General features: G+C 38.3%; 1 protein-coding gene across 1 annotated transcript; it reads right to left on the bottom strand.

Annotated features, from left to right (window-relative positions):
• Positions 1-1,927: 1,927 nt before the first annotated feature.
• Positions 1,928-13,776, bottom strand: CACYBP (calcyclin binding protein). Its single transcript, XM_063298497.1, has 6 exons — positions 13,634-13,776; positions 12,287-12,482; positions 5,549-5,645; positions 4,386-4,485; positions 3,409-3,503; positions 1,928-2,259 (listed from the first exon to the last, which is right to left on the bottom strand). Exons 1-6 carry the CDS (start codon positions 13,640-13,642, stop codon positions 2,100-2,102), a joined length of 657 nt encoding a protein of 218 aa, XP_063154567.1. The 5' UTR covers positions 13,643-13,776; the 3' UTR covers positions 1,928-2,099.
• Between the last annotated feature and the right edge of the window lie 86 nt (positions 13,777-13,862).

Here is a 13,862-nt window from a genome sequence, read left to right on the forward strand (position 1 = left end):
GCCAAGAAAACTGCAGGGAATAGCGCAGGCAGTTGCCAGGAATCAAGACTGACTTGAAGACGCACACACACTTCATGAATTGGTGTAGAAACAGCGGAAGTTTTGAGTGGCACCACCTACTAGTATCATTTTCCTGCCAAACTCCCCATGTAGCTAATTTCTGTGTGGCAGCAATCAAAATTTGCAGACAGATAGTCAGCTGGGATGTGGGCAAACACACTGAAAAATCTGTATTTTATTTACCATTAGAATAAACTTTTATTGTCATTCCACTATACACCAAGGTGCACATTAAAATGAAACTTGGTTGCAATTGGGTCACAAAAAATAATTAATATATAATACATATTCTTTACCATTCTACTCCCCTAATCATTATCCCTAATAAATAACACAGTCCTACATACAACATGTGCCACAATGAAATGAGAAGGGATTATTAAGAGTCCAGGAGTCTAACAGCCCAGGGGACAAAATTATTACCTAACCTAGCTGTGCTGCATCGAATGCAGCGGAACCTCTTCCCAGAGGGCAACAAAGAGAACAAGCCACAATAAGGGTGGGAGGGGTCACTGACAATATTTTGGGCTCTGGACAGACATTGTGTATACGCTGTATCCTGGATGAGAGGCAGTGAGATCCCAATTATCCTCTCTGCCCCCCTCACCACCCCCTGCACAGACTTCCTATCCGAGGCACTGCAGCCTCCAAACCAGATGGAAATACAGTTGGTCAATACGCTCTCTATAGTGCCTCTATAGAAAGTAAGGAGGATGGGAGGTGGAAGATGTGCCTTCCTCATCTTACCAGCACCCCCAGGAACCTGATGCTACTGACTGACTCCACAGCTGTGTCATTGAGTGGGGTGTGGCTGAGCTGGTTCTTTCTAAAATCGACGATAATCTCCTTGGTTTTTTCAACATTTAGAACCAGGCTATTTGTATTACACCAATCCACCAAACCCTTCTCCCTATAAGCCCAGTTATTACTGCCATTAATAGTTTTAGGTTGGACTTTCTTCCTCTAATTAAAACCATCCTAGTCAGTCTCTTGGTTTAATAACACGGTAATAAATTTTCCCCAATTCGTTGACAAACTCAAAACTTTAGTTTTAGCTCTGAGTTTTAGTCTTAGCCTTAAGAATAATCTGTTATAGTACAGTCTACTATATCCAAATGTTGGTCAACAGCTCACCTGGATCTGGTATTCTCCAGTTTGTATTTGTTCTATTGCTTGCCACTGTTTTTGTTTTGGTCTGGTTACTGTTTTATGCTAGTGATTGACCAAAGGAACTCACTCACTACAGGACTTTACATGTATCATAGCTACACATCATCCTGAGGGCTTTGACCCAACGTTCAAATCTATTGCTGTCAGTAAAGCCACTCTTAGGGTTAGGTTTGCCCAAAAAGAAATGCAGTAGCTTTAATAAATTCAGCACCTCTGAATAAATTCTGAAGCATGCACTGCTCTATTACTTAAGTCTTGCCCAGCAGTTCCCTTGGCATAACTTTGAGAATGAATATCCTCTCTACGGAAGAAATTAATTTACTGTAAATAATGCTTTCCTCCAGACATTCTGTTACCTGCTGGTCAATAACTATTCTGTAATGCTGCTTGCAGAACATACACCTGCAATATCTGAGAAAAACCATCCTATCATCTTGTTTCATATCTAAGCACACCATTTAGTTGTGATGCAACACAATTCCCTAAGTTCTTAGTTCTCAAAAACCTGAAAGTTCCCTTTCTAGACCAACTTTATCTGAGGAATCCGTATTTCAACTTTTATCAGAGAGAGTGGAGTCATTTACCTATGGTTATTCATCACTATATACTTGAATATATAAGTCTTGCTTCTGTGGGAATTCCCAAGATGTACTAGAAGCACAAACATTTAAGGAGAGAGAGAAGCAGCACATCTGAAAATGCTTTACAGCATGTTTTATTTTCCATCTCCAGTTTGAAACACAAGTTTTGTAGTCTCTGCTCTGAAGATGGTAATATAAACAACACACTTTCTCTAATCGCAGTATTGCAGCAGAACCCCCATATATAAAATGTACATTAAAATGGCAAGCACAGTTTTCAACACTTGTTCAGATATCTATTGGCAAATCATCTTTGGCTTGCTTTTCTCGGCTCTCCACCCATGCTTTGTTAATTGTTCTCTTCATCTCATCATCGCCTTCTGCATACATCTTTTTTAGTAGATTCATCAATCCTTCACTGGGGTCAGATGTATCATAGGAAGCTTTCCTAAAGGACATACATAGGTAATTATTATGCCATTTTGTACTGAGTCTGGTATACTTCATAATAAGAGATGAACGGCCAAATATTTAAAATTGTAATCCTGAGCACCTTCGCCTGATACTGAATTTGTCATTTGAAAAAATAATTTGATTAAAAGTGGAAAAACACCATGGAGAAAAATACAAAGCCTATATTATTTTTCAGTGTCTAACTTATTTCTTCTCACAAATCTCCCAAAACTGAACTAATGCGATAGCTTTGGAGACCTAGTAATATACATTTATTTATATACATTTGGTAAGATTAAAAAGTTCAGTTCGTTAAACTGTTTTCTTTACATTGTAATATACCAAAAGCTGCTAAAATATAACCAATGATAATTTAAATAGTGTTTAATTATATCTTTCATTTAGGAGTGGAGTTCCAAGATGTCATCATGTATCACTCTGTATTTCAATATATTATTCAATATAAAAATTGCCCTAGCATTTACATACAGCAGTAACAAATCCACTTATAAATATGTGTTATATGAATGAATACACACATATTTCTGTGTATTATATAATTGTATTAATATATTTTTTAAATTTATATCCCTTTCTTCCAGAAGCTCAAAAAACAAACTAAATACATTAGTTCTCCCTCTTCCATTTTTTTCTCTACAACAACCAGGTAGGTTGGGCTGAGAGAAAGTGACTGTTGTTTTAAAAACACAAGGGGTATCTCATTAAAATTATTTGTTCATGAATTTCAAGAAAAATACTCTGCAATATATAATAGAAGTAGAAATCAAAAGTTTATCTTGCTTTTGCTTAGAAAGATAGGAAAGAGGCTAAAACAATCCAGAAAAGAAAAAAGATTTAACAGAGTTTCTTCATTGGAGGGTTTGGGTTTTTAATGAATATATTTCAGCAACTGGGACATAAAATGCAATTTCTACAGAAATCTGGATTGTTCTTTCCCCACAAAGTTTCTTAAATTCCATAATGAGCAAGAACAGGACAATTATTCTTAACTTCAAAATGTGTTCATCCTCCATGGGCTGTATGGATTAATGGAACCTTGGTTTAATGAGTTTCAACTTGCAAGATTTTTTCAATAATAACAGCAAAATAATACTCCTAGAACAAGGGATAGAGGCACACTTACTCTTTCTCCTTAGTCTCTTTTTCAACCTGCGTTAGGCACTCCCATTTTTCTTCTTGCTGCTTCTTACATAGTATCAAGATCATATCTGTTTTGATCTGTGAGGAGGAGGAAAGCAATGCTCCAAGAGTTCAAAATAAAGCAAGATGCTAGAATTACCAGAAAGAACCTTATTTGGATGACTTTCAAAACCCAGTGTAGACATACTACATTATTTAAAGTAACAAACTTACTTTTGTAAGCTAATCTTATAGAATATCAAAAATACCTGAGTGTAAGAAATTTAGATGCTATTCATGAGGTTCGAAGTCACAGGTTACTCAATTTCCCAAGGTTCACTTCTAGATCTATCGCTGCTTTAATAATTGCAACATGAAAGCATTAGCTACATGTCGCCATAGGTGATGACACTGGATTGTTAAAGCTGTTCTAGGCAAAAGAAAAGTTCTTACTCTCCGATCTGAGAATTTTCTAACTAAAACTTTCTAACAACTCTGAAACTGGATGTGACATGGATAATGTTAGATCTTTTCCTCACAACTTTACAAGGTGAAGAAAACTCTGCCAGGGGAAGCAGTGCTCCGAGTTAAGATTCACTACTTCACTCAGAATTAGGCCTCTCTGATATTTAGCAGCTAGTTCCATCTTACTCCGAACTATGGAAAGTAGAAACACTCTTTGGGATTAAGAACTGCAAGGACAACAGCCTACCCATCCACCCAAAAAGAGCTTTTCGTGATAAAGCTAATTTGTAGGAAGACACCAGGAAACAGAAACCAACTTAAAGGCAAGGTTTGTGCATCATTCTAAACCTTGGTTTGTTTAACCATTATTTACTGAATAAACCACAATGGGTAGGCTCACACAACGTATTAAACCAAAACCAGAGAAACCATATTATGAATAAATGTAACATGTAGAAAGCCAGCCAGAGTGTTGACATTAACAGTGTTAAAATTGACTACATCAGATACACTGACCTTCCATGAGCTGCTTTTAGCTGAGATTGGTTTCAGAAGGTTGTTGAATGTCATGGTATAATTTTTGTTGTTTAAGTTTTTCACCACCAGATGAAATGATCTAAAAGGACAAGAAATTGAGTCAGAATCCCCTAATGAATAATCACATCAAATAAACATCAAGAAGACACCCTAATAGGAAAAAAGAAAAAAAAAAGCTTTAGATTCCTTTGGGCTTAAATTTTAATTTAGCTGAATATTTGGAGGTTTGTTAAGTATGGATGGATAAGATTCTGGCTTGGACTGGATTACTTTAAGATGTCAACATGAGTGGCAGCCATGCATTTAAGCTGTGGTGTATAATGGATCTATCAGGAATAAACTAAAAGTAGTTTGGATAACCTCAGTGGGGACACAATCCTCGTCTTTTAACAGAATTCTCTCTCTTCTTGTGGTTTTGCATAATGGCACTCATGTAAGCCAACAGTAATCAGGATTTATTATTTTAACTAAACAGTGGAACAAAAATAAAACTTGGTCAATATAGCTAAGATACTAGACTAGTTGACTGCTTGCTGGCAAAGTAGAGTTGCTCTCAGTTTTGCTGTGCTGCATGATGGTTTTGTGGATATCTTAACCATGGTTATGACTAAGTATGCTGGCATTTTGGGTGAATATCCGAACCATGATTACTAGACTAAGCTTTGTTTGATGAGCCAGTATACCTTTGAGGGAGAGGTGGTCTCTCTTCCTTTCTATAAGGGTTGGAGGTAGCAGCATAAACAACATAGTACCATTTCTGTAAAACCATAGCTTGGGAACAGAAGCCATCTCTCTGTAACTATACAAGAAGAGGGATCATTTTCCTCACCTCTTTGAGACTCTGTGAGAGCCAGCAGTAGTAACAACAGCACCAGATACTGCTTACACCTTCTATCAAAAAAACAATTCACTGGCACCACGAACTACATATTTAGTTATTAAGCCAAATAAAAAATGTGTTGATAGCTAATGATGACTTTTACATTCATAGTCATACATCTGCAAACATTATAATGGAAAGAGAATATATTACTTGATAATTATTCTATGAACTTTTGAACAGTTTTAAATGGAATCAACAGCAAAGGACTGGCAATTCCAGAAGAGACTGAAGTTCCTTTCTGATGTAGTAGAGAACCTACCTTTCTGTAAAGTGCACCTGAACATTCTCAGCTGGCAGATGTTGAACACCACTTAATGTGACATAGATTTTCACAAACTTATCAGACTGATCCCACGCTAAAGGAATGAAAAGAAAGCACCATTTAATATACGTGATTCCATTTTTGGATATTGAAAAGGGAATAACAATTTTTTTATAAATAAAATTTCAATACGAGGACTGTGTTTAAATCATTCATAAAATAAATCCTTCATTTTAATTGTGAAACAAGCTTTAAAAATCCTACCTTAGGCATGAAAATAAAAACTCTTGAAGAAAGATAATGGCCACCCCACCCACAGAAATAGAATGGTGCAAAACCTCAACAAGATAATTTGTTTCAGTTAATGTCCCTTCAAGGCTACTTTGCAAAATGAAGTTGCAGCCCAGAATCTGTTGGGGGTTCAGCACAACAAAGCCCATATCAAAGAAAACACTCTGAAGGTCCTCAGCAATTTTCTCTGAACTCACTGCCTCAAACTGAATATCTCCTTCAATCACACACAAAGTGGCTCTGTGAAGCAGTCTTGTTCCTCATATACCTATCAGAAAGCATGTTTCTTACATATCTGCAGTTAACAATTTTGACATTTGAGCTGATGATTTTAATCAGCCAGTCCATATAGTCAAGGCATACAGTACAGTGCTTGGTCAGCTGCACTGGTTTCCAGGTCACTTCAAGGCTCAATTCAAAGAATTTAAAATTTAGCATGTCTAAGGACAAAGTATCAAAAGGAATAACTTCCTCACATGATTGTTCTTCTGTAGGACACTTCCATTTTGGAAGATATCCTTCCACATGTTTCTCTTTTCCCACACTGAAACTATGCAAGGTAGGAAAAGAACTGTCTTATTTACACACTGGGTACTTTTGATGCGTAGCTAACCCTTCCTCTCACCGGGCATTTTAGTTTTGATTTTGCTTCCTTTATATTGTGGTTTCTGTGTATATTTTATTTCACATTTTCTTCCTTGTTATATTTACTGATTTGTTGGCATTTTTTTTTAATTTCCTTTAACAGAGGTAGGGAATTAGATCTGACACAGTAGCCTGAAGTAGATATTTTAAATAGAACAACATATAGGCAAACAAAACAATTTCTAAATACAACCTAATCACTATTTTACCTTCCCCTTCCCCCAGGTAAGAATATCAGAACCAAATCTATGCCTTGGTTTGACTGGGAAAATGTTTAGCCTTGCATATAAGTTCATAAAGGCATCAATCACCCCACTCCTGCAGTGGTTAATATTTGAAATGAAGAGAGCCTTACAAGGACTTATTGAAAAGGAAAACAACAACAGGAAGCTAAACTGGATAACTGCAGAAATCAGTCTGAATAATTAAAAATAATAATAACTCTTGCTTTCTTGCACTTGGCAGATCCCTCTTTTCCAAAAACTACTAATGAGTTGGTTAAAAGAATACCCCAGAGGTTTGAGTTGTGCTTTATGCAATTTAAAAGATATAACCAAAAAATGGTCCTGGGCCCCCTCGTGAAATTTCCAATCTTATTGTAAAAGTGAAAAATGGTAAATCAACTGGGGGAAGAGTTGATTCCAGCTGAACTGTTAAACACAGACTCATATGGATGGGTCCCAGTATTGGCAACCTATTCACTCATACAATTCACCCTACAAATCCTTAAGGACTGGAGAAGGTCAATTTCAGGTTAATCTACACTGTGTGCACAATTATTAGGCAAGTGAGTATTTTGACCATATCATCATTTTTATGCATATTTTCCACCTCCAAGCTGTATAAACCTGAATGCTTAATGGATATAAGCATATCAGGTGATGTGTATTTGTGTAATGAGGGAGGGTGTGGCCTAAGGAGATTGACACCCTATATCAAGGTGTGCATAATTATTAGGCAGCAGCTTTTCCTCAGGCAAAATGGGCCAAAAAAGAGATTTAACAGACTCTGAAAAGTCAAAAATCGTAAAAAGTCTTTCAGAGGGATGCAGCAGTCTTGAAATTGCTAAGATATTGGGGCGTGACCACAGAATCATCAAACATTTTGTTGCAAATAGTCAACAGGGTCACAAGAAACGTGTTGAGAAAAAAAGACGCAAATTAACTGCCAAAGATTTGAGAAGAATCAAACGTGAAGCTACCAGGAATCCATTATCCTCCAGTGCTGTCATATTACAGAACTGCAACCTACCTGGAGTACCCAGAAGTACAAGGTGTTCAGTGCTCAGAGACATGGCCAAGGTAAGGAACCACCACTGAACAAGACACACAAGTTAAAACAGCAAGACTGGGCCAAGAAATATCTGAAGACAGATTTTTCAAAGGTTTTATGGACTGATGAGATGAGAGTGACTCTTGACGGACCAGATGGATGGGCCCGTGGCTGGATCAGTAACGGGCACAGAGCTCCACTTCGACTCAGACGCCAGCAAGGTGGAGGTGGGGTACTGGTATGGGCTGGTATTATTAAAGATGAGCTAGTTGGACCTTTTCAGGTTGAAGATGGACTCAAAATCAACTCCCAAACCTGCCAGTTTTTAGAAGACACTTTCTTCAAGCAGTGGTACAGGAAAAAGTCTGCATCTTTCAAGAAGACCATGATGTTTATGCAGGACAATGCTCCATCACATGCATCGAAGTACACTGTGTGGCTAGCCAGTAAAGGCCTCAAAGAAGAAAGAAGAATGACATGGCCCCCTTCCTCACCTGACCTAAACCCTACTGAGAACTTGTGGGCCCTTCTCAAATGGGAGATTTACGGTGAAGGAAAATAGTACACCTCTCTGAACGGTGTCTGGGAGGCTGTGGTTGCTGCTGCACAAAAAGTTGATCGTCAACAGATCAAGAAACTGACAGACTCCATGAATGGAAGGCTTATGACTGTTATTGCAAAGAAGGGTGGCTATATTGGTCATTGCTTTTTTGTTTGAAATGTCAGAAATGTTTATTTGTAAATTTTGAGTTGTTTGTTTATTATTCTCACTTTAACAGATGAAAATAAACAAGTGAGATGGGGGAATTTTCATTTTTCATTTAGTTGAATAATTCTGCACACTAATAGTTGCCCAATAATTGTGCACACATAGATATGCTCCTAAGAAAGCCAAAACCTCACTTTTACTTTCTTAAATATTCAGGTTTGAGGTTTATTAACATTTTGGATTGACCGAGAGCGCTGTAGTTGTTCAATAATGAAATTCATCCTCAAAAATACAACTTGCCTAATAATTGTGCACACGGTGTACAAGAAAGATAAAATGGATGCAGCAAATTGTCACATAACTGGCCTCCTAAGCATAATAAGTATATTCCAGGCATCTTTATTGGACATTACCCAACTGGTTGGTGCAGGACAATGTATGTTGACAAGCAAGCTGAGTTGAAGGCAGAGTGAGCAGATACTGTGTTCCACCATCTACTGGAAAAATATTCTAGCCATCCTAAGAAATTGCTTTTATTGATTTAAAGGCGGCATTTGATTCAATACCTAGAGATAGGCTTTGGGTGAAACTGACATCCATTGCTATTGACTGTCAGCTTTTCCTTTTGATTATGAAGCCTGTGTATCTCAAAGCAGGTTACCTTTCTGCCCTAATTCTCATTCAAAAAGGGTCTATGCAAGATTACTAGCTTCTTTCAATTTTTATATCCACTCTGTATTTCAAGCTCTGAAAAAACAGAATTCCATTCCCCAAAGGCTGCTTCAGTTCCCTTTATAACGATGAAACACCCATCCTATCCACAACACAAGTAGGCTTAAATGAAGCCTCCAAACCCTTGCCTCATACAAGCAGTTACAAAGCCTTGTAATCAGCTTTGTCCAAACAAAAGTAGCGGTCTTCATTTACAAGGTTTGCAAATTGGAACCAATGCTGGAAGATAACTTTTTTTTATATAGAACACATCAAGGCATTTAAATATTTGGAAGTCACCTTCTAAACTTAAGCATTGTGGGGAAAAACAATAATGCTGTCACACATCTGGCTCTTAAGATTACCAAACTAGTTTTCAATTTGCCAACAGCAGAGGCATGCTCTTGCTGCTAACAATATCTGTAGAGTAAAGGTTATAACCTACCTTTTATATGACTTGCAGATCTCTCACTACAGAGACCCAGGACCAATAATAAATAAAGAAGATTCAGTCTAAATTCCTAGGAGCTATGGTACAAGCATCTTGGTATCTTTCCAACTCCAACTGTGTTTAGAATCTAGTCAGGCTTCTTTAGCTTTTCCTGGCAACTACTGGCTAAAACTAATTCTTCTTGATGACTCCCTTGCCTCCCTGATCCCACAGAGTATATTTCAGTCATCTTGGAAGAAAGGTACTGAATTGGACCTATGGTTCTATGACTTCACTTGGTGTTGAGAGCTGCAACAGAGCTGAAACATCATGCACTTAGTACTGATCTTCAGGAAGATGTAGGTACAACTCCCACTTTTGTTACGCTGATTTGCTTGAAAGGCTTTCTGTTCCTGATAATTTTCTAGTAGACAGCTTATGTCAGGCTCTGCTTTCCATACTAATAGAAAGGAAATTCACTAACTTCCCAAAACTATAGCATTTATGACTTTTTCCAATGGGAGAAATTGAGTCAATTTACACATATATTACTGAGCCGTCCATTCTATACAGCTTGAGGTATAGACTTAATATTGTTCCTCCTATCTAATCAGTAGCTGATTTAATACAAATAGCTGATTTATCTCCAGTAACTTCAAAAAGGGTTGCTAAATTTTGCTCCATAACTACTGCTGTGGGGGCCCTATTCTTATAATTACTTCTTTTGCTATTTTCTTTTATCTCCATATTGCTATTAAACTACGTGTATTTATTTGTTTGTATGGCTGCCCATCTTGCCATAGTGTGTCTGCCATTTAAGGTGTCAGTTTTATTCCTCTCCATGTTTTCCTTTCAATCATGTGTAAGGTATAATTGACAGGTAATATTTGACTGCAAATAAAGTTATAACTCAACAGATAGACTTAACTGAAGAACGCTCTGCCCTCCGGGCCTTCCATGGAGACAAAAACTGATTGCCCAATACAGGAGAAACGCATACCAAACAAGCCTGCAAGAACCAACCCATGCTTTTCCACTCAGAAAAGGTGAGAGAAGCTCTTAGATATACACCCCCTGCTCTGCCTTTAAGAGGAAGGATGAGGTGTAAGCAGGGCAGAGATAGAGATACACTGGGGAGGGGTTTGACTGAGATTCCATGGGCCAAATAAGCCAGCTTGATAAGCCAGATAGGGCTATGAGTCCAAGATTTCTTATTTTAAGTTTTATAATTCACCTAGATAACTTTCTCATACTGGTCAGCCTATGAATGGATTTAAAAATTATGTCAGGGGCCCAGTTCCTATGCAACAATCCAGTCAAAAGCATGACCCATGCCCATACACCCCCACCCCCCTGGCAATTTTTCTTTCACTGTAATCTGAAAAATGCAGTTTAGGGTTTATGATGAATAATAATTAATATAGAGAGAGAGAGAGCTCTCACTTTCAACTGTCTCTTTCAAGAGGCTGGATGACAGTTTCTGGAGAGTTTCAGAAATGAAAGTATATTAGAAATAAAAAATATGCAGGAATTATTATTATTATTATTATTGGTTTATAATAATACACTGTATTTAAGTCACAATACACAGAATTTCTACAATCTTTACAGGAGCCTCTAGAATAGAGAAATTATACTGCCTCTGTATTCCAAATGGGAGAATGAAAGCAGTGGCTTGTATGAAGTCAATTGTCAAGTTTGAAATGGAAATAGGTTTTATCCAGGAGTGTATATTAAATTCATAGTAAGTGACTTGTTCCATTATACTTTATTTTTTTGTAACAATTATTAATCTCAGTGCAAATCACCCCTGGACTGAAATATAGGCTTGGTTCAAGTTTCTAATGAATTCCTTTCTCTTTCCTTTCTCCACTCACTTTCTCCCCAGTAGGACACATAATCCTAATTTTCCAAAGGGAAGAACATTGCTTTGGATAAAAACAGGCACAAATAAATGGAAGAAGTTTTTTTCTTGTCCTCCTTTGCTTCTGAACAATCTATTATTCCATAAGCTGTTAAAATGATAGTTATCCTAACTATACAGAAATATTTTCCTGTTGACAATCTAATGTTTCATAAGGCTAGAAGCCTTATGAAACATTAGATTGTCAACAGGAAAATATTTATAATTATGGCCAGACATACTCCATTCTAAATAAAAAAAATATGCACATACTAAAAAAAAAGAGCTCAACAATATGTATTATATATTATATATCAACGTTACATGATTTTTATTCATTTATTCTACTTTTGCTCGTCAGAGAGAGAGAAGCTAATACTGGAAACTGAAACTCTATGCCAGTATTGCAAATCTTAAATCAACAATTCTTCTGACTTCTTAAATAGCACCACATAGCTAGAAATTTGTATCAACGTTCTTGAAACAGTAAAAATTAGCAGCTCCATTACTCTGAATTCTGCAAAGGATTGTTTTCATTTATTCCCATGTTCACACAATATACTATATTATATATAATCTTCTCTATAACATATGCAATATTTTCTTACACTAAGCTATGTGTGCCAGCTTGTGATACATGGGTGAAATAAATGCTGGATACTGGAAGTTAACAACTGAATAAATATAAGCAGTTTATGCAGCTTATTGTAGTAAATGGCTACAATATTCCTTCTACTGCATTCCTATACTGAGGGAAAATAAATCCATTCCTACCATAATTGTTGATTTTCACTGTATATCCTGTGACTGCTGGTTTTTCTTCTTCAGGTCCCTCAGCTTTTAGTTTGAGTGGCAGCTGATTCTTGATTTCCCTCTCTATTTTATTTTTTTCTGCCAGCAGAACATCATACACTCTCTTTCTTGTCGCCTTTTTCAAAAGCTCCTTCACTTCTTCCAAATCTTTCTGTAGCTGGAATACATTGAGTATACAAATTCATTAGCATTTCTATCAAAATATTTCTATCAACACTGCAGGGCAACCTATAAGAAGTTAACAATAAAGAATAAACCACAGAGACAAACCAAAGGATACAATCAGACTCTGTTGATAGTTAGAAAGTTATGATGCTGAAGAGTTACAGCAGCATTCCAGACTCAGGACAGCTGCACCAAAAGATCAAAACCATCATCCTTCTTAAATTGCTTAAACTGAGCAGAGCAACTTTGACCATTGCCTTGTAAAAATAGATTTTACCTCTAGATCGAAGACACTGACAGTGGCAAGGAGATGACGCTGTTTAAAGCCACCTAAAATCTGAACCAGAGAGCCAGTTTGGTGTAGTGGTTAAGGCATCAGGCTAGAAACCAGGAGACTGAGTTCTAGTCCTGCCTTAGGCACAAAGCCAGCTGAGTGTCCTTAGGCCAGTCACTCTCTCTCAGCCCTAGGAAGGAGGCAAGGGCAAACTGTATCTGAAAAATCTTGTCAAGAAACCTGCAGGGGCTTGTCAGGAGTCAAGACTGACTTGAAGGCACATACTTATATACAACTCAACTAGAAGCATTCTGGCCCTAGCATCCACATAAATCGAACAAATAAATTTGCCTTACTGTCTTGGTATGACCACAATACTGCCAGCGTTCAAGATCCTGTCAACCTCTCTGCTTCTAAGCTACTCTACCCTCTTCCAAGAGCAACACTCTGAAAAAGGAGAGGATCCCAAGCACCCCTCCGCCTACCCCCACCACATTCACCACCGAGGAAGAGCAAGCCTCTTCTTCCAATCCCTGCCAACTCCGGGTAAGGCTCCTGCCAGAAACACCGGGGGGGGGGGGGGGGCGATACCGACAGCCCTAACAGCCTACCGCTTCTTGTCTGTTCCGCTTGGGGAGCAAAAGGCACTTTTACTGTTCACAGAAGTCTTTCCTTCTCGTGGCCCACCTCCCTGCGCAACAGCATCCCTCCGCTGACTTCTCCAGCATCCCAAGCCCCGCTACTGCCCGTAAGCCCACCGTACAAGGCACCCCGCCACGCCGGACCGCCCAGGCCAGCAAGGGGCTGCTCCGCAGTCTCGCCAGCTCGGAGCTGGGTCTCCCTCCCGGACAGGACTGCTCCCCACTTACCTCCTCCATGTCCGCACCGAGCACCGGCTTATTCGACCGTCAACGCTTCTTCCGGGTCAGGCGGCGGCGCAAGCGCAGAGATCCTCCTCTCGAACTTTCTCGACGATTCTGCCCGGCCTCCCAGTGTCGTCATTATTTTCCTGCTCGCCCAGCCAATAACCAGACGCCTTCCTGCCGGAAGCAGAAGAAACGCGAGTTTAGCAACGTAGAGCTAGAAAATGAAGCAAAC

Source organism: Candoia aspera, chromosome 3 (genome assembly GCF_035149785.1).
Source record: "Candoia aspera isolate rCanAsp1 chromosome 3, rCanAsp1.hap2, whole genome shotgun sequence".
Classification (NCBI taxonomy): Eukaryota; Metazoa; Chordata; class Lepidosauria; order Squamata; family Boidae; genus Candoia; species Candoia aspera.